Below are 21,697 nucleotides of genomic sequence, written 5' to 3'. Positions count from 1 at the left end.
CCATGATTGATGATAATGATGCTAAAAATTGTCCAAGATGCTAGGTTCAAAGCACCACTGGGCACCGCCTATGGAGAAAGAAAGATTCTTGAAGGATGTTCGGGCAGGTGTGGCGGTTCGCACCACCTGGAGGAAAAGTTTTTAACAAAAAGCTGCCCATTTACAACACCACCAAGCGATTGGTTGAGCGCCCAGTGAAAATCATTTTCGCAGTTGCTAAAATCTAGCCGCCCATTGGATGGGTGACTTGTAGCCATTGACAATGGCAGATCCCATCTAGGTGGAGTCGGGTGGTGAGATCCCCCTTATAAGTAAAACGTTCCATCAAAGTGCTGCTTCTTGCTCGGATTAACCTGGTGTTATTGGTTATTCACAGTTTTAAACTTAGGCCATTGCAATGTGAGTTTTTGTTGATTTCTCAGTTGAGTTCATTTGCATGCATGTTTGTCTGTCTTGACAAATTCCTTTGAGCGTCATCTTGTACCGCACAAGCGACGCCGACACACTCATCGAGTACTGAGCGCTTATGGAAGGAGTACTTCACCGATCCCTCCCACTGATTTCACAATCGAAACAACCTCCTCGACTCAATCCTAGATTGAATTCTAATGCCTCTGCTGTCACTTGTAGCAGACACACCCAAGCGCCCCAGATTTCAAGCACAATCCCACCAGGAATTCGCTATGGCTAGGCGGCTCGTACAACCCAAGTTGAAATTAACGGCACGCTCCAGAAAATGGAGACTGCAAACAACCGCATGCACAGCTCCATGGCACAGTTGCCAGAGCTTAGCTTGGAGGAGGCACTTGCTTCTTTGGAACGCATGCCCCATCCGCCTTCGGTTGAAAACTTGACATGCATCTTGCGCGTGTGCAGAAAACACAAAATTCCCGCGTATGCCCTGCGCTTGCATTCCCACCTGCGCAAAAGTGGGCTGGAAGCTCATAAGTCACTTGGGAACTACGTCGTCCCAATGTTGGTGGAAGTTGGAAGCATGCGTGATGCCCAGCAGGTTTTTGATAGGTTGGTTGATCGGAATGAGTTTTCCTGGACTTCTCTCATCACAGGTTATATTGAATGTGGGAAGTTACAGCATGCCTTCATACTGCACCAAAAAATGCAGGAGGATTGTGTACATCCTAGTGGGTATACGTTCGTGCCGTTACTAAAGGCCTGTGCCAGGCTGAAAGATAAAAGAAAAGGCCGAGAAATACATGCTGAGATTGCGAGAATGGGGTTGTTTGAAAGAGATCCTTTTGTTGGTAGCACCTTGGTTGATATGTATGCCAAGTGTGGCTTGCTTGCAAATGCACAGGATGTGTTCGACAAACTTCCAGTTCGAGATGCAGTCTCGTGGACTGCACTTATAGCAGGGTATGCTGAACATGACCTTGGTCAGGATGCTCTGAACTGTTTCAAACAGATGCAATTGGAGGGAGTCTCTCCTGATGTGGTCACATTTGTTTGCAGCTTGAAATCTTGTGGCAGCGTAGGAGCCATAGAAAAGGGCCAAGAAATACATGCTGAGATTGCAAGAAAGGGGTTGTTGGAAAGAGATCCTTTTGTTGGTAGCACCTTGGTTGATATGTATGCGAAGTGTGGCTTGCTTTCAAATGCACAGGAAGTGTTCGACAAACTTCCAGTTCGAGATGCAGTCTCGTGGACTGCACTTATAGCAGGGTATGCTGAACATGACCTGGGTCAGGATGCTCTGAACTGTTTTGAACAGATGCTATTGGAGGGTGTCTATCCTGATGCGGTCACATTTGTTTGCAGCTTGAAAGCTTGTGGCACCATAGGAGCCATAGACAAGGGCCGAGAAATACATGCTGAGATTGTGAGAATGGGGTTGTTGGAAAGAGAACCTTTTGTTGGTAACATCTTGGTTGATATGTATGCCAAGTGTGGCTTGCTTGCAAATGCACAGGAAGTGTTCGACAGACTTCCAGTTCGAGATGCAGTCTCGTGGACTGCACTTATCGCAGGGTATGCCCAGCTAGCAGAGAGTGAAAAGGTTTTTCTTATGCTTGACAGAATGAAAGCAGAAGACATAAAACCAGATGTGGTCACATTCCTTAGCATTCTTTCTGTATGCAGTCAGACAGGTCTAGTGGAGAAGGGGCAGACATACTTTGAGTGTATGAGCAAAGACTATGGCATCATGCCAAGTATTGAGCACCACAATTGCATGGTCGATCTCCTTGTCCGTGCAGGCCAATTAGACAAGGCAGTAGTGATGATAAAAAAGATGCCGTTAAATCATAACCTTGTGTTGTGGCATACTGTGTTAGGAGCTTGTCGGAAGTGGGGGAACGTGGAGCTTGGAAGGTGGGCCTTTGAACATGCAGTGGAATTGGATAAAAAGGATGCTGCAGCTTATGTCTTGATGTCTAACATCTATGCAGATGCTCACATGCAGGAGGATGCTAAGCAGGTTGAGTTAATGAGCTTAAAAGAAAGCCAGGACAGAGTTGGACTAATGTTGGCAGAACCATGCATTCATTTTTGGTAGGGTAGGCATTCCAAAGCGATTATGTATCTGCAAAGCTAGAAGATCTTTCTTTCAAAACAAGGGAAGAATGATATGTACCAGATTTGTATTGGCCATATCTGATAATTTAAAGGAATTTGAGTTTCGTGGGCACAGTGAGAAGTTGGATATTGCTTGTGCCTGATTAATACGCCCAAGGGGTTACCCATACATGTTGTAAAAAATCTTTGGGTCTGCAGAGACTATCGTTCACCTACAGCATTTATATCCAAAGTAGAGCAGCGCACTATCCTTGCCAGAGATGCTAATGGGGTTTCATGTTTTCAAGAATGGAGAGTGTTCTAGTGGGGACTATTAGTCTAGGCTATAGTAGCATTTATTCTTCATACTTGAAATGTTGATGCTAGCACGACAGAAACAATGGTGAAGCGGACTCAGACTAGGAGAATGAAAGGCTGAAAGTGAGTTGGGATCATGTATGCTTTAGTACACATGATCCAAACTCAATTTAGTACACGTGATCATGTGACTTTTTCATGATATTCTAAATTGTGGTGTTTGCATTTTGTCTTATTACAGATTCGTCCCCACAATACTGAATTCCTTTGTTAAAATGGACAACCCTGTTCTAGTATTTCACTTTTGAAGTTTGTTATCAAGGCTATTTTATCTTTTATCTTTTTTGTCTTAAGAAGGGGTTATATTTACTGAGGCATGTATCTTTGATTAAACCTTTTATGACATGATAATGAGAGTTTTAAGAGTTGAATATAATATTGTTATTTATTTGTACTCCGATAGGTTGCTATATTCCCATGGATGACTTTGTGCAACCAGCTACTTCAGCTACTGTGAGTCCCACTAAGACATTTTCAGAGTACTTAAACCATACCATTGAGAAAGACTTGCAGGAATTTTACAATGGCATGGTTATGTAAACTAACTCCGCAGTTTGGGGTTTCATATGTAACCCAAGACTTTATATTTTCAATTGTTGTTGAATGAAGTTTTTCTCCTCTACTTTGTATGAGCTAACTTCCGTCTCCCGTTTGGTCAACTTCCATATGCCTAAAGCTCAATAAGTATGACAACTGAATAATTTGATGGTACACTTTATAGATAGTCAGTGGGCAACCTCATTTATTTGTGCTAGGCTTGACAATGTCTATGCTATAGGGTTGCTCCGTCAGTTAAGGGCATTGTCCCAACAATCACACATTGAGATGCAGCCATAAGGGTTCTTAGACATGTACATGGTACCCTCACTTTGGGTTTGCATTATCCTCAAGATTGGGACGTTGACCTTCATGGGTACACAAATTATGATTGTTCAAGGACATTGATGACCGACGATCCACTTTTGGCTATTGTTTCTCATTGAGTTCAGTTTGCATTTCATGGCTTAGCAAACTAGGGTCCCTCTTTCATCTAGTGAAGTGAAATACAAGGCAACAAGCACAACCACTATGCAATGCATGTGATTGAGGAGTTAAACATGATCTACATCATTCCTAAATCCATATTGAGGGAAAAAACTATACAATATGCAATGGTATGGCTATGAAAGTTGGTCTTAGTTGAGTCTAGTCTATTTTATTTGGGTTTCATATACCCGAAAGTCGTACTTTCATTCTTGTCTATTTAGTGGAGCTTCTTGTGGAACACAATGTAGTAGTCTCTCTTTCCACTTTGTGACTCGTCCCAAGTGAGCATGGGCATGGCATTTGCTACATTATCAAGGCATTGCTCAAATGGAACTTGAAGATCATCACTTTGTCAAATGCTCACCCGCAGTCCGCACATTAAGTGTAAGTTTCTCCCTAGATTTCTCCTCCTCAAGCATTAAACCCACACATTTGTTGAGTTTTGATTTGACCTAATGCAAATTCAAGTTATCAATCTTGGAAATGACATACGAATGGGGATCACTCACGCACTAGTGTACAATGTCTTCAATGTAGATTGCTTCTCTAGTTGAGTCTCGATTGTGGCTAGACACTCGAGGACCCCCTGCATGTGTATTCTTACCTCACAATTTTCCCATTGAAGGTTCTGAACTTGTTCTTGCAAACTTTTTTTTTTGTTCACCTAGGTTGCGATCAACAAGGCCCATGTACAAGCAGATACCGCTTGTGCAAAAGATCGACCTTTGTTATGGTCATACTAGGTAACAAACAATGATATAAAATCATGTCATCTCCTCTCATTGCGCTCGATGGAAAGACGGATTCCATCACACAACATTTTTCCATCTACAAAACCTGGGATTCTTTCATGCAGGCTCCATGATCACTGCTTTGAACTTATCCAACTGTGTATATGTAGAACTAGATGGAATGATGGGTCCTTTCATGCTTCTATTGCAATGGTAGTTTGTCGAGCTGTTGACTTGTGGACTTTAACCATAAACAAAGATGAGCATGGTGATTGTGGTGGTAGCCTGCAAGGTTTGTTGAATGATAGACATGTAGAGTTTGTTGGAGCACCTCTAAATAGAGCTTAGATGAAACGAGGATGGTGATGGAGGCTTGTAGGGTTCTTTGAGCTTTGAAGAATGCCTAAAATAGACCTTGACCAAAACAAGGAGATTTTGGTGACTGAGCTAGGGCTGGTAGGCCTCAACAACAACTGTGGTGATAGGTCTAGCACACGACGATCTTGGAAAAAGCCACGACTAGGGTTCTTAGGTTGTGGACTTACTCCATGCCTATTCTGATGCCCTAGGCTAAGCCATGGAGCTTGACTTAGCCACAGAGAGAGAGAGAGAGAGAGAGAGAGAGAGAGGGTTGGAGGGTTGGAGGGGCGAGAGCTTGTTGACAATATAAAGACGCTCACTAGCATTGTCTTGCAAATCAAAATTTCCATAAGAAATGACCTTAAGGATTTAAAATAAAGATGAAGAGCTAATATAGGAAGAACAAGTTGATTTCCTAACCTATCATGCCCACACTAGAATTTTTTAAACAAAGAGTAATGCAAAATGAATTGGTTCCAAATACCATTAGCAAAATTCAAGCAGTGTGCTATAAGTTGTCACCACCTTTAGGTAAATATATCATTTCAAAGTGTTTTAGGACATTTATTGTCCATGAAATTGAAGGATCTACATGTTCTCTTTAGCATTTGTGATGAACTGTGTCTAATGGAAGCTTCACACATAAGTGTTTTTCCCATATTTGAAGAAACATGCTCCTTGCTTATGTCATTTAAAAAAGCCTCATTACAAGAGGTGATTAAATAAATGCACAAAAACTCTAACAACTCAGAGCAAGAAGAACAACCATTCTATGCTCAGGGCATATTATTTTTCTTGTTTCTTTACAAAAAGCTAAAGATACAAAATTGCGAGATATTTAATCCAAGTGACACTTTTTTACTTTCTTTTGACACACCTCTACATAAAAATTTTCACGCTTCAACAATCTAAGTCCAACAAAAGCTTTGAGCATTACCAAAGACATATATGTTACAATTCAACAAAGGATTGAGCATAAAACATGATGTAGCGGTGTTCAAGGAAGGTAGGCAGTATGTAAACGGGTCAGTACCCAGATGACCTATAAAGAGTATATGATTAATATTTTGGTAAAATCACTCCTGATTTAAAATAGGTGTCCTATTATTATGTAGACAAATTCTGGCTTGCATTAAAGTTTAAATAGTGAAAAAATAAACTAGATAGTGTGCATGTATATGTGAATAAAGGAAGAAACATTATGATGGGTGATTCCAAAATCTATATGAACCTAAACACTTGAAACATATGTACAGAATAGAAGGGTCAATCTATAATCCGATGTAGCCAATCGCAGAACCACTCTTGTGGAATGCTACATCATGTGCTAGTGGGGGGAAAATCAATGAGCGAGACATGCCAGACATGGAATAGCATACACGCTCATTAGCTCTTTTTGGGGCATGAAAGTGGGGCCCTAATTCTCACCACAAATTTTTAAAAACCAGTTTCCATCTCATTGTAGACTCTTTTATTGCATGATTGCTATGAGCATCATTAGATCTATCAACGGCAATGATGGCATGCCACATGGACTAAGACGCTATTGCGACCACCATGTTGGCTCCTATACATGGCATTGCTTACTCATCTTTGAATATATAAACATGATTCTTGGAGGAGGACATTAGACCATGCTAACCACTATCTTTGATGGAATAACTTGCATGGCCAAGTCAATCAACACCATAACCACATCAACCCATGCATCTATTGCAACTGACCTGCCAGTAGATGCATAACACTTGACATTGCACACGTGAAAGTGGTGTACATCAGAATTATAGTGTAGGTGTAGTGGCCCATGTCAACTACAACAATGGTTGAAACTAGCCAAACCTAGCACCACAATGGCAAAAACTAGCCAATTGAAAGCAGACAAATCAACCCCCATGCACAACTTTTTTTGAAGCCCTTAGATTAAGGAAAATCCTAAAGGTTAATCGGGATTGTACCTTAAATCTCCCAAAGAAGACAGATATCATGATTTTCAAATAAGTTTTATGCTTTGTTTGCCAACCAAATGACCACCAATAATGCCTATATTAAGAGAAAAACTTTGTAGAAGCCCAACTCAATTATTTCTTTAAAAAAAATACACCTAAAACTATAGCATTACCTCTAACGACATAGTGATTTACTCTCATAAATAGAAATGTGTATAATATATTAACAAGTTTTTATTACAAAAATTGTACTTGAGATACAAAAAAGAGATCAGTAAAATGCTTGAGCTTCTCAACTTTTCTTTCAAGACAAAACAGCTATGCTCTAATAGTGAGCATCTAGATTCCTCGCAAAATGCTGTGCCTCCCTTATATCTTCCCTCCTTTCCTCGATTTCAAGTGCCTCTGTCCCTCTCTCTCACTCTGCATCCTGTCTCTCTCCCTCCCTCTTTCCCTCTCTCTCCCTTCATCTACCGCCTCTCACTTGGCTCTCTCTCTCTCTCTCTCTCTCTCTCTCTCTCTCTCTCTCTCACTCACTCTCAGTCTCTCTCTGTCTCTCTGTCTCTCTCTCTCTCTCTCTCTCTCTCTCTAGGCTCATACAACGTCATCTCCCGCCTCTGAACTGCTGCCTCAATTAGGGGGATGATAAATTAGGCTTAATTTATCATGAAAACAATGCAAACAAAATTTAAACATGCAAGCTTAATTGAATAGGCATCCCTCTCTCGCTTGTGTCACTCAAGATACAGCAAGCACTCAAAGAGACAAATTAGCTATTTTTTGCGAGTGGTTTGGGTTTGATTGGATTAGTTTTTTAGGAGATATGAATTTCTAAAGTGAGCAAAGACAATAGGAGCCTCATATCTGCTAAGTCAAGCACGATGAAAAAGTTCTAAAAAGCAAGTTTGGAGATTTTTAGAATGAGGAGTGACTTATTATGGCCATTCTATTTTTTTCATGAATTGGATTCTAAGGTGGTGGAATTGATGGCCATCTCCTCTACATCATCACTATAGATGTTGTAACATGTTGACATGTAAGGTGTTGCAAAGCTTCATGTTGACAAAGTATGTCCCCCCTATCTGTTAAGTTAGGTAGGGTGAAAAAGTTCTAAAAAGCAAGTTTAGAGATTTTTAAAATGAGGAGTAACTTATCATAGCCATTCTATTTTTTTCATGAATCCATTGGATTCTAAGGTGGTGGACTTGATGTCCATCTCCTCTACATCATCATTGTAGATGTTGTAACATACTAACAAAGTAAGACCCTACAAAGCTTCATGTCAAGTGAAACTGTGGATACCAGCTCTTGTAACTAGTTAGCAACCCAAAAAGATCAATTCCCTTTGGTCTTAGTAACTTTTTGTAATAGCTAGAATTGACATGCCCGATATGCAATTTTTTGCAATAGCAAGGATTTTCCATGCCTATCAAGTAGCGATTACCATCTAACAACCAGGATTCCATCAACAAATGGTATGCTTTGTCATAGAAAGCCACAAGCCTCTTTCCAAGAAGGATGTGGTATCGCATCCTCTTGGGAATCTCAAATAGTCATCCCTCTTTGTTGAAATTTTAGGCAAATCTTTGGCAAAAATGTGGAAAGGCAATCGCATAGAGCTTCTCACATGTACAAATATCCACACAGATATATAATTATTTTGTATCCTGGCATTTATAAATACGTATCTTAGTGAATATGTAAGTAGCCAAGCATATATATATATATATGTAGCATAGATATAAGTAGTTAAGCATATATGTGTATCTTATGTCTATCCATATAAATAAGAATATCAAAGTATCATAGCATATCTGTAACTATGTTTACAAATTTATAGTACCTTAGTATTCCTTCATATATTCAATATGTACTTCTATATCTATTACCATATATGTAACAATATATCAACATATCTATGTATCAATATGTATTTGTTTAAAAGTACCTACAAATATATGTATATATATATATATATATATATGACTACAAAGATGCTAGTGCTCCACATTCTACCTCTGGTACTACTTCAGGTGGTGGGTCTTCGGGTGATGGTTCTAATGCTTCTTCTAGAGCAGCTACATCTACTACTACATGTACTTTGTCTCCTACACAGGAGCAGATTCAGTCGGATGGTCGTGATGTCAAAGCACACGCCTTGATTGCTCTTTCAGTCAAAAGGGTTATTATCCCTCATATCTGATATTGCAAGATAGCTAAGCAAGCATGGGATCAGCTTGCATCCTTATATCAAGTGCGGAATGAGGTAAGGGTTGCCTATCTCCACAAACAGTTGAAGGACTTGAAGCTTGAAGAGGGTGGTAACATGGATGCCTATCTTACTAATGTGAAGGATTTGAAAGAGCAATTGGCCAATATTGATGAGGTTATGCTTGATTCTCAGCTTGTTTCTAATACCCTTTATGGGTTGCTTGATTCTTATTAGGGCTTTGCTACTACATAGCGATTGGTTGCAGGTGGCAATGCCAACCATTTCTCTTTTGACTAGCTAGTTGCTCTTCTCTTTCAAGAGGAGCAAAGTCATGCAAATCGCAATGCTTCTATGGCTAGTGACCAAGCCTTTGATACCCAGCATAAACACAAAGGAAAAGGAAAGGTTTCAACTGGTAAAATCCCTCATTCACATGCTAATCATTCTCATGGTGCCTCTTCTTTGTGGGATAATAAAAAGAACAACAAACGTATTTATTGCAGGAAACCTGGGCATGATATCTCTGAATGCAGGAAGAAAGTTGCATCTGAAAAGAAGAAGAAAGAGTCTGGTCTTGTAGTATTTGGTTCCCCTAGTGCAGAAGATCGAATGAGTTAGCTAATTTTGCACAAGACTAGCAGTGGGCTTTCTTGGTTACATGTCAGTATAATCCTGATGTTCATGATGCCTGCCTGGCAGTTTCAGATGTTCATGATGCTTGGTTCTTTGATAGTGGTGCTAGCAAGCACATCACTTCTGTCGGAAGCTATTCATCTCACTAGAGCATACATCTAAGGGGGGCAGTGTCACATGTGCCAATAATGCATCATATACCATGAAAGGTATTGGGCAAGTTGTTCTTACTTCTGTTTCTGATGGTCAATGTGCTTTATGTTCCAGGCATTCACAAGAACCTCATTTCTATTTCAGCCATAGCTACATGTGGCTATCATGTTATTTTTTATGGTGTTCGGTGTGCAGTGTATGATGCTACACATGCCTTTACCATGGTCTTGATTGGCACATTGAGTAGAGGTCTTTATAGACTTGATGCTTATGATAGATGTTTGGATGATGTTGCACTTGCAGATGCACATGCCTTTGCTCTTGATTCTTCTACCATGGCAGATACCCATTTGTGGCATGAGAGGTTTGGACACCTCAACTTTGGGGCTTTGGTGAAGTTATATAAGGAGGGTATGGTTGTTGATCTTCCCAAAATGCATATGCCTTCAAAGCATGTTTGTGAACCTTGCTTTCTTGGAAAGATGCACCGTTCTTCATTTCCCAAGGATGGGAGAGTTGGTGCCTCATGCAAGCTTTATCTGGTTCATAGTGATGTTTGTGGACCCATGCAGATTGCAGCTCTTGGTGGATTCTATTATTTTGTCACCAGGTACACTTGGATTTTTACCTTGAAATCCAAATCTGTAGTTTCTTCATGCTTCGAGCATTTTATTGCCTTGGCTAAGAATGAGAGTGGGCTACACATTGCTCACCTTAATATAGACAGGGGGGTGAATATATGTCACAAGAGTTTGTTGTTTTTTTAGTTTCCCGTGGCATACATCGTTGATGCACGGTGCCTTATACTCCTCAACAAAATCCTATGGGTACAGAGTAGCTTTTACAGCTATAGTGGAGTGTGTTTGGCTTCAGAAGTTGCTTGCTGATCTCTATGCATGTCAGACTGCTCCTACCGTCATCTTCACTAATAGTCAGAGTGCTTTGGCTATTGCACGGAATCCTATTTTCCATGCTCGCATAGAGCATATTGAGGTTAGAGAGTGATTATTAGCAGGAGATATTCACTTGTCTTATGTTCCTACTAAAGACAACTTGGTAGATCTTTTAATGAAGGCTCTACCTCGACTTAAGTTTGAGGCTTTTTGGCATGTTTTAAACTTAGTTCCTTTTGTGACTTGATCTGTTGTACTCTATATAGTCATTGGTTGCTATATCCCTATAGGATGAACATGTGCAGCCATGACATTAGATATCCAGGTATCCTGAGCCATGTCCAAGGTACTTCAACCCATACCATGGAGGGGGTTTGTAGGCCATTCTATGGGCTATCCATAGGTGCCACTTGTTCCTTGGTATGTGCCTTGTAGGACTAGTTACAATCAGTTAGGACTGTTGGTACAATTAGTTCACGTACCACCTAGTTCAGCTAGGACACTTAGTCCAATTAGTGCATTTAGCCCTAGGGTTTTGTCATATTGGCTCTCTCTTGAGCCTCCATTCATTGTAGCAGCATTTTCAATACAACAGCTCATTTTTGGCTTTCTACCACTCAATTTTTAGCTTCCATTGATTGCCATAGCCAACAGATGCCCTTCTTCTAGTATTGCCTAATGAAATGGGAGTGGATGTCTATGCACTTCATGATCAAGTTCAATTATTTTTAACCCTTGCTATTTGAAGTAGGATTCAATCTTGATGTCATAAACCTTGGGAGGCTTACTTGAGGCAATATAATGCCTACTTTGATCGGTAGGTTTAGATACTTTCTCTACAAACCCTTTATACAAACTTTTCTTATAGATCACCATTCCAGAATGTAGACTTGAGATTTATATGATGCACATGCAAATCCATATTGCATGCTACATTGAGAATAAAGATGATTGTCTTCATCTTGGCTACCCATAAAAATTCCACAGAGTCTATGCCCTCTTTTAGCATACCCCTTTGTAACTAACTTTTCTTATACTTTTCAATGCTATTATCATCTTTGTGATTGACCTTGTAGGCCCATATATGACATTCTTTCCCTTAGGAGGTTCAACCGAATCCCATGCATCATTCTTCATAATGTAATTTTCCTCCATGGGATGTATCTATTTAACAACTGTGCTAGCTCTTGGAAGGCATTAGGTCCCTCGACTTGTGCCACACAAATAAAGACTACTACTACTTTTTGGCTTCAATATTTTGACAATGTTCTTTGCCTCAACCACGAACTTCCTAGCTCAGTTTGACTTGGATGATGAGATTTCTTTTTAACCATGAGATGTTCCCTTCAACCATCACTTACTTGGGGATTCTCCCTGACCACTCTTACTTGTGCTGCTAACTAGCATGTCCTTAAATAGTCCACACTTTGTGGATGTCTACACATCATTTGCATCTCCACGGATTTTGATATTTTCATCTAGCCTCTCATGGGCATGATGGCATGCTTCAGACTTTACTTTCTCATCAAGTGCCACATCATAACAAATAAGAATTTCACGTGTTGTTGGACTATATAGCTTGCATACTTTACAACCTTCAACAATTAATAGTCCACACTTTGTGGATGTCTACACGTCATTTTCATCTCCCTTCTTGTTGTTTGTTATGCGAGCTTTATCTTTTCATTTAGCCTCTCATGGACACGATGGCATGATTCATACTTTACTTTTTCTTCAAATTAAACGCCACATCATAACAATATTTCATGCATTGTTGGACTATATAGCTTGCAACTTTATGATGTTCCACAAAATAGATCAAGATGTAATCTTTTCTCCTGGCATCAAGCTTACCTCTCTTGTCCTTTCATACATGAACATAGGATGATGATGATCACCATCCAAAGATTTCAAGATGCTAGACATTTTTAAATCCACTCCATGATTCTTTTGGTATTATAATAGGTAAAGCATTCACAGGGAAATGGATTTATTCAAGAAATCGCTATGTAAAAGCATCCTTCACACAAATCCTATTCTTTGACTAGAGGTGGTCCATTGATAAATTTTTTGCTTTAAAAAATTGCATTTCTCTAAAGGAAAGGTCATAGACCTTTGGCTCCATAAATTTGAATCAATATGTATAAGCATTCATGCACACTCACTAAGGGTACAATTGCAAGTTTATAGAAAGTGCCATCTCATAGTCCATGCCCCGTCGTGTTTCCATCTTTTGTGAACAAGATGACCAAGTTCTTGTCAAAATGGAAAGGACCCAAACTTTTTGAAGCAACACACTACAAGAATTACAAGTGATTTATAGCTAGTTCAAGCATGTACAACACATCACAAATGGGCATATCCCCACTTGATCCATTAGAAAGCCAAATTGGTATATCACTAATCCATTTGATTGGGAGTAAATGGTTTATCTCCTAGATAAACATCAAGAGCACCACTGCCTAGACCAATCGTTATATATTTGTGAGCACTATGAGTCCACTATCTATATATCTTGGTCATAATCCTTTGTTGCTACTATAAAAATGTGCATGATTAATCCAGTAGATGGAGAAGGTAAGTCAGTAAAGGCTTTCTTGGATGACAATCTACTTCAAGACTCTCTAATATGGCTTAGGACTCATGTTTTAGTAGGCTTTTTGCCTGAAGTAAGAACCTCTCTCACTTTCATTGAGTCCTGGATCAGGATGAACTGGACTAGGAAAGGTATGAATGTTTTGAATGTAAGATTTCTCAAGAAAGGCTTTTTTGTCTTTCTTTTCAAGAAGCTAGAAATGGCTTCTAGAGCCATGCAAAATGGTCTTTGGACTATTATGAATCAACCCTTATATCTTGAGTGGTGGTCCAAAGATTTTTGTCTTGATTCTCCTAGATCAACCAAGATTCCTGTATGGGTGGAGATCCCAGACCTACCTTTGTACTTATGTAACCAACTTCCCTCCTTATGTAGTGGGATGGGAGAAGTCCTTGGAGTAGAGCAAGAAAACTTTATCAACCCCAGAGGAAATCCTCAGATTTGCATCAAAATGGACATAGCAGAAGAGATGCGTGGAACCCTCACCATTCTTAACAGAAATGGTAGTGTATTTAGGGAACAACCCCTTTCTTATAAAAATCTCCCCCATTCTTGCTTTTTGTGTGGTCTGTCCATACAGGTGGTCAAGAACTATCCTCTAAAGAGACCCAAAGGTAAGGAGCTAGAAGCCAATGCTACAAAGAAGCATCCTCCCACTGAAAAGTGGGTCCCTAAAACCCATAGTCCTCCTTCTAAGGGCCAATCTATTGGTCAGATTGCCAATAAAAGGAGTGAAAAAGACAACAAACAGACAGAAACAATCAATAAAAATTTTTTTGATACTCTCAAGGAACAAGAAGAGAGTTTGGAGAAGGAGGTCACTATCAACCAAGATGATAACATGGTCATAGAGGCTAGTTCGTTCAAGGAATTTGAAGAGGATGTTAACAAGGAAGATGCCATGGAAGAGGCAGAAGCTAGTGAAGAAGACTCAAAGATGATCCAGGAAAGGCCACTCAAGATATTATACCTTCTCAGGAAGACACTAGTCAAGGCAAGTCATTCACAGTAGTTTAGCATAAGAGAAGACAATCCAAGCTAGCCACAGTGCCAGAGAGCAGCCCAAACCCCAGGGCTAAAAAGGGGCAGAAGAAGAATGTTAGATAAATCATTGACTTTCTTGACTCTCAATGTTAGAGGATTAATGGATCCAGGCAGGAGTGAAGAATTAGCTTTTTGGCTAAGAGCTAATTCACTCTCACCTCTCTTTTTAGCATTGCAATAGGTCAAAGCAAGTAGGTATACTCTTGAAGATAGGCTAAAAGCAATAGATAGAAGAAGGATTTGGTTTTTCACTTCTCATGAGGATGGCAAAGGGGGCACAACTCTAGGTATTTTGTCTCACTATATGGATTGCATTTCTCAAGTCATTACAGATGCTCACAACAAATGGTTAATGCTATAGTGTTGTGTGAAACAAATTGATTTTCGTATATGCTCCCCATTTAGCTTCAAATAGGAGGGAGTTATGGGAATCTCTACAATACCCAGATGGCAAAAGCATAATAATGGGGGACTTCAATATGGTAGAGATCAAATCAGACAGATGGAAGGGAATGGGCACGTGCATTAGAGGATCTGAATTACTTGCTTGGGAAGACTGTAAAGAGCACTAGCAGATGGTGGATGTCAGTAATAACAGAGAGTTCACTTGGTGCAACAGTCAGATAAGGGAGCACAGAAGGGAGGCTAGACTTGACAGATTCTATATTTCCCAAAACCTCTTGAACAAATAGCTTCTTTAAGAGTTGTAACATACTCTTCTTTAAGGTTGTTAGATCACAAGCCTATCTTATTGAGATGTGATTTTGGTCCTGGGGAGAGGAGTCCCTCTTGGATCAAAGCTGACCCTAAACTCTTTTAGTTTAAAAGTGTACAGAAACTAATCAAGGTGGCTTAGCATAGAGCTTTCTCTAAGCACACATCAGCATCACTTGCTTGGGATTTGGCTGTCAAGGATACTCAAAATATTTTATGAACAGCCAGAAAAAAAGGGCACAGATCAGGGCTCAAAGGATGGATTACATCCAAGTTAACATCAGCAGTTTAGAGCAAAAATCCAGAGAGGGTAATGTAGATGCTCATGAAGAATTAAATAAGGCAAAAAGAGAGCTCAGAAAACAAGAACAACTTAGACTAAATGAGACTAAAGTGTACTACACAGACTGGTGGGCAAGAAAGATTGATACTCCTACTAAGGAAACCTTTAGAATTATCAAAAGGAAAAGATGTCGAGAGGAGATCCCTCTTTTTAAAGGACTAAATGGCTCTCATTTAAGCAACGCTGAGGAAAATATTGAGTATATTCAAAACCACTTCAAGGATTTACTTTCCAACACTTGCCCCCCAAATGAGGACACCAAAGAGCAAGACAGCTCTACCAAATAATAAGGGATAAAGCTATTAAATCCTTTGACCTCCCCTATCTAGAAAGACCCTTCAGTCTAGAAGACTTGAAAGAAGCTGTAAATGTTATGGTAGATGGGAAGACTCCGGGGGAAGATGGTCTTCCTATTAAATTCTACAAAGCCTTTTGGGAACTAATTGGGCCATACCTTTTACTCCTATGGCAAGAAAGTGTCAGGGAAGGTTGTCTTCCCCTTCATATAAATGAATTATAAAACTGATCCCTAAGGAGGGCTCTAAGGATGAGTTAAAAAATTGGAGACCCCTCACAATGTTAAATTGTAGCTACAAGATATTTGCCAAAGCATTAGCTTTAAGGATTCAAGGCAAAATGAAGGATTGGGTTCTACCGGAACAAAAAGGGTTCATCAAGGGACGTCATCTTTTGGAAGCCATCATCAACCTCTAGGAAGGGTGTGAGAATGCTAATGAAACCAAATAGGATATATGTTTTCTTAAGGGACTTTGATAAAGCTTATGACAGGTTGGAATGGGACTTTATTATCCAATCTTTGTAGGATATGGGTATGAGCCCTTCATTTGTCTCTAGTGTTAAGCTGTTGCTTACTAATGCTATTGCTAGAGTCAATGTTAATGGCATTATGAGTGACTCTTTTTTCCTTAAGAGATCAATCAGATAAGGCTACCCTCTAGCTCCTCTTCTATTTGGAATTGCTGTAGATTCTCTAGAATGGCTCCTTAGAAGTCAGATATAGGAGGGAGCTCTAAAAGGGATTGAACTCAGTAATGGTAAACAATTATTATGCCAATAGTTTGCCGATAATACTACTCTAACTCCTAAAAACATTGATCAAGATGTCATTTGTGTAATGGACTACCTTGATGTTTTTTATCAAGCCTTAGGTTCATGTATTAACACTCCAAAACAAGATATGCTAATCTCAATGGGGAAGATCAGGGGGTCCTCCAATAGCTAGGATGCATGAAGTTACAAGAAGGTACAATTTTTAGACTCTTGGGGATAGCAATGGGATTTGATGTCACAATGAAGCAGAGGTGGGACTGGGTATTGGACAGATTCCAGAAGAAACTAGAAAAATGGAGAAACTTCCAAGCAAATTTGGCAGGTAGGAAAATGGTTCTTAATCATTGTCTCTATTCTATTATTATCTTCTATCTATCTTGTTGCCAAAACTACCTTGGACAGATTTATCAGACTATGTAGATCCTCCTTATGGGGGGGGTCTAACAAAATCTCTAAGGTTAGATGGGATTATTGTATCAAACCCAAAGAGGAAGGGGGGTAAGGGGCGATTGACATCTCCTCTGCTGCCAAAAAACTGTTTGCCACTTGGATCATCAAAGCTGCTCTTCGTCTTGAGGAGAATTGGGCACAGCTGCTTGTGAGAAACATGAACTATATCAGACCATGCAGGGCACCCAATCGAAAAAAATATCCCTTTAATTCTGGTCTTTTTAACCCTGAACCTTGTAAATCCAAGGGGAGCCCCCTATGGAAATCCATTTGGGAAGCCTTTGAAGAGGTAAAAGCCTATATCCTCTTCATTGGTAAAGGTAACTTCATGTTAATTGATTCTATCTGGGTCTCATCCATTTTTAGATTTGCCACTTTGTTAGATGATCAATTCACAGTTGCAGCTAAGTTGTTCAAGAAAGGGCTTCAAACTTGGGGTCAGCTACGGAATAGAGAACATATCAAATGGAAATCATGGCTTGAAATTAGAAGAGAGTTCTCTTTATCCAACCAATAGTAAAGACTGATTATGGAAAGATTGGAACTCTAGCAAGGAGAGGTGACTTGGAAGGGAGGTTCAGTACTGTGCATACACAAGGAGTTTAGCTAGGTGGGGTGCTCCTCCCTATTACCAATCCCAACTTCTACTACTGATATGGAGGATTTATTCATAACCCTTAACAGAAGGTGGAAGTTGAATGATGATAGAACCAAATGGTACTATAGATTCCACAGAATTTGGACTAAGAGTGTGCCTGAGAAAATGTCATGTCTTACCTGGCTAATACTTCATAAATCTATTTGGTCTAATTCAAGAGGACTCAGCATTGGCAAAGGTGGTGGCAAGTGTATGAGATGTATAAACCCTGTTGAACATGTCTTCCACCTTTTTGTTGCTTGCCCTCATGCTAGGAAAGTATGGAAATTTATTCAGATGGAATGTGGTGAACCTGTTAATTGGAAAGCTATTCTATTAGGAGATGCTTGTAGAGATGCTTGTAGGATAATGCATGAGCCTTGGTTTATCATCAGGGCCCATGCACTCTGGTTCATTTGGATATCTAGTAATAACTTCCAATTTAATCATAAAGATTTGTCTACTGATGCTATGTTTGCTACATGGTGGAACAGGAAAAAAGGAGAATTGACTTCATCATTAGTGCATACAATCTTGAACATCAAAGGTTAAGTGCAGATATTGCCAGACACAAGCTCTCCTGTTTTATTCCTGATGATCATGCAAAGATTCCTCCTTTTCTTCAAAGAAGATCTGCCACAACTGGTGAACCCCTTCCCTCTTCCCCAGGATCAACACCTCATGCCTCTACAAGCAAAGTTCCCTCTACTTTTGCTGCTGCTAGTTCCATACAAGCTACTTCTACTTTTGGGAGCCTCTCCATCAACTCCCCTTTTGTGGTTGTTGACTCATCTAAACAACCTCAAGCTGCCTCTCTAGGAGCCAAAACTCAGTTCCATGGCTCTGGCTCTTCTACACAAAATATTCCTATCCCTGTTGATCTTACCCATCTATCATCCATGTCTATTGACCCTCTACAGGGCCTCTCTACTGCTCATGGTCATTCTTCTGACACTATTGTTGCCCAGGCACACTCTTCAGACACCTCTGCTATTGCTGCCTCAGGTGTTAAGGAAGATACTTTCAGCTTTTCATTTCATCCTTGAGATGTTTTCTTTAGGAGTTTATACTTTTGTTGATCCTCAGGATGTAAGGGCTATTTTAGCCACAACAGTCAGTTCTGGTTCTATCTTTTTTTTATGTATGACATGATATAAAGCAATAAATACACACTACTTTTTCTACCCAAAAAAAAAAAGTGCATAATTTGATGTTTTTGAGATGTCCCATATCTTTGCATGGCTTTTTTAGATCAATCAGCCTTTTTGCTAGTGCACAACACATCTTCTAGCATCTCCTCTTTCAAACCCTTTGGGCATATTCAACACTTGCTACATAAGCACTATATTACCTAATTCTTTATTGCCTTTCGGGCTACTCATAGCCTTGTTTTGCAAATGCAATGTGTCCCAACTTGCCACAATTAAATTGCTCAATCTTGCTCTTTGCTAGTTACTTTTTCTTTGCACTAGAATAATGTCTTTGTTTACTTAATTGCTCTTCGTTTGTCTAGGCTTAGGCAAAACGATGTGGCCCAACTTGTCACAATCAAATCATTTCAACTTGATCTTTGCTGGTGACTTTTACTTTGCACTAGATCTATGGCTCTCTTGACTTTGATTGCTCTTGTCTCTATTTTCCGACCAATTATTCTCACTATGCTATGTGTTTTTCTAAGGCTTCTTCTCTTTGAACTACATGTTGCACGTCTTTGCAACCAATGGTTATGGACATTATCTCTATTGACTTTGATTGCTCTTGTCTTGTCTAGTTTTAGACCAGTTACTTCCACTATGCTATGCATTTTTCTAAGGCTTTTGTTCTTTGTATCTATTGACTTTGATTTCTCTTGTCTTGTTTAGTTTTAGACCAATTACTCCCACTATGCTATGCATTTTTCTAGGGCTTCTTCTCTTTGAACTACATGTTGCACATCTTTGCAACCAATGGTTATGGACATTATCTCTAGATCTCTAGCTTGTTAGGTTGACCCTCAAAGCAATGTTCTAACTCATCTTAGTGTTGTTTGCTATATTCCTATCATTTGGGTCCCACTTGGAAAACTTACTCTCCTAGAACCATTATGATAGACTTGTAGGGTTACCTATCATTCAGGTCCAATCTAGGACTCGTGCCTTCTAGAGATTCCTATTAGAGCCTAATCTAGGTTTCATATCCAAAAGCCAATTCGTATTCTCATCTAGATCCCTATTTGGGATACATTTAGATCCAAGTCCTAGCCTTCATCTAGACCCCTATTTGGGTTAACATCTAGTATGTGGATTCATTGCAAAGCTTGGTTCTAGACTGTTCCATCAACGACCATCTTGACCTCCTCATATTGGGACTCACATGTGGGGAAATGATCTCTAACATTCCCTTTCACTATATCAATATTCCCAAAAATAGGATGAGATGCTCCATTTGTTCCCTTGATAGAGCCTTGGTTAAGATATCCACAAAGTTCTCCTCTATTGGGAGCTAGATAAGTCCTGCAGGAGTTTGAGTTCTCTTTTTTAGTGGAAGCTTCTACAAGGGCGAGCTTGGAGACTCTTTTTCAACTTGCAAACCAAATGCTCTTTTCCCTTTTCTTCAAAGCCTTCTGGCTGCTATATCAACAGATCCTTGATCAATTCTGGTAGTGAACCTCAATGTGTTTCTTGCATGGAACACCAAGTTCTTGGCACTTGCAACGGATCCCTAATTGTCGAGTAGATTCCACCACTTTGATTTGTTGGAGGATCATGTCTTCTAGCATCCATATCATCCATAAGGATTCATAGGGTGTTATGCATGCTAATGGGTACTCTACTTTTGTTAAGGAGACATTATGGGATGCTTCATTCTAAGCCATGAGATGGTCTCAAAACTAAGCACAAAGAAATGTCACATGCGAACCACTAAATGATCATGTCTCCACTCAATCTGAACCACAATGTTCATGGAAGTCCATTCCACTTCTATGTGTAATTCTATATTTGGAGGTACCATTCAAGCATCGAAGCATGCACAATCTAGACTCTCGTGCATCTCGCTTGGTGCAGATGCAAATTGGGAGAGTAGGCTAGAGATGTCCAATCAAATTTTGGCCAAATATAGTAGACACTTAACCATTTCTCAAAATGGGGCAGGTTATGTGACATCCTTCATGCTTAGGTTGGATCTGACCTCCATTGGGATAATTTATGGCTTGCAATTCTCTAACCAAATCCTCTTGAAGATCTCCAAGCGCAATCCTCCTATAAGACTTTCTCTATCTCTTGATGGTCTCCAAGCAAAATCTCTTGAAGATCTCTAGGCACAATCCTCCTACAAGATGAACCTATATCCTTGCTCTATCTTTATGCCAAGAAAATAGTTAAGAATTTTGAGATCAATCATTTTGAACTCCTTCATCATTAACTATGTCTTCAACTATTTGTTTTTTTTTAAATGGTATCATGTGATGATCAATTCATCCATTACAAGATCATTACCACCCTCCTATCCCCCTCTATGTGGAGGTATGTGTTTGCATCTGAGGCACTCCAATTCAATCCAATCTTACCAAAACATTCATCAACCTATTTGGATAGTTATCTTGGAGGAGTTCAATCACGTGCTACAAAAGCAGCCACCTCAGTTATACTTAGCATTAGAATGTTGGATAACGAGTGATGGCCCCACTATTGATGGCTATGGGGAGACAAATGGTTCTATACAATCAAGTGGAGAGGAGCCAGTTCGGCTCGAGGATGATTTGGTCAAGATTTATATAATCCCGTATTAGTATTCAAGGGTTGGTTAGTACGTTTGAACGAGAGAAATTTTGCAAGGATATGGTCAAAGTCAAAAGTGTAGTATAGTGATAAGAGCATGAAGATTTATTAGAATAGGGGGAATGCTCTATAGAAGAGGCCCTTTCGATGCATGAAAGTAACTGAAATCCCTTTAATTTTGTAGGAACTTCATGAGTCATCTTGTGGGTGACATTCTATTGTTGATCAATCAGCCCAAAAT

At 39.7% G+C, this 21,697-nt stretch overlaps 1 protein-coding gene across 1 annotated transcript in view; it reads left to right on the top strand.

The window, feature by feature from the left end:
• Positions 1-712: 712 nt before the first annotated feature.
• LOC147887970 (pentatricopeptide repeat-containing protein At1g06140, mitochondrial-like) overlaps positions 713-21,697 on the top strand; it is a 197,711-nt gene continuing 176,726 nt past the window's right edge. The window contains exon 1 of the mRNA XM_087393483.1: positions 713-2,597. Within this exon, the coding sequence (XP_087249609.1) occupies positions 737-2,512 (1,776 nt within the window). The 5' untranslated portion in view covers positions 713-736 and the 3' untranslated portion in view covers positions 2,513-2,597. The remainder of the gene's footprint in view (positions 2,598-21,697) is intronic.

Source organism: Dipteris shenzhenensis, chromosome 22, assembly GCF_047967505.1.
Source record: "Dipteris shenzhenensis isolate YYH24624 ecotype China chromosome 22, Dip_SZ_1.0, whole genome shotgun sequence".
NCBI classification, from domain to species: Eukaryota; Viridiplantae; Streptophyta; class Polypodiopsida; order Gleicheniales; family Dipteridaceae; genus Dipteris; species Dipteris shenzhenensis.
This window is presented reverse-complemented; position numbering and strand designations above follow the sequence as displayed.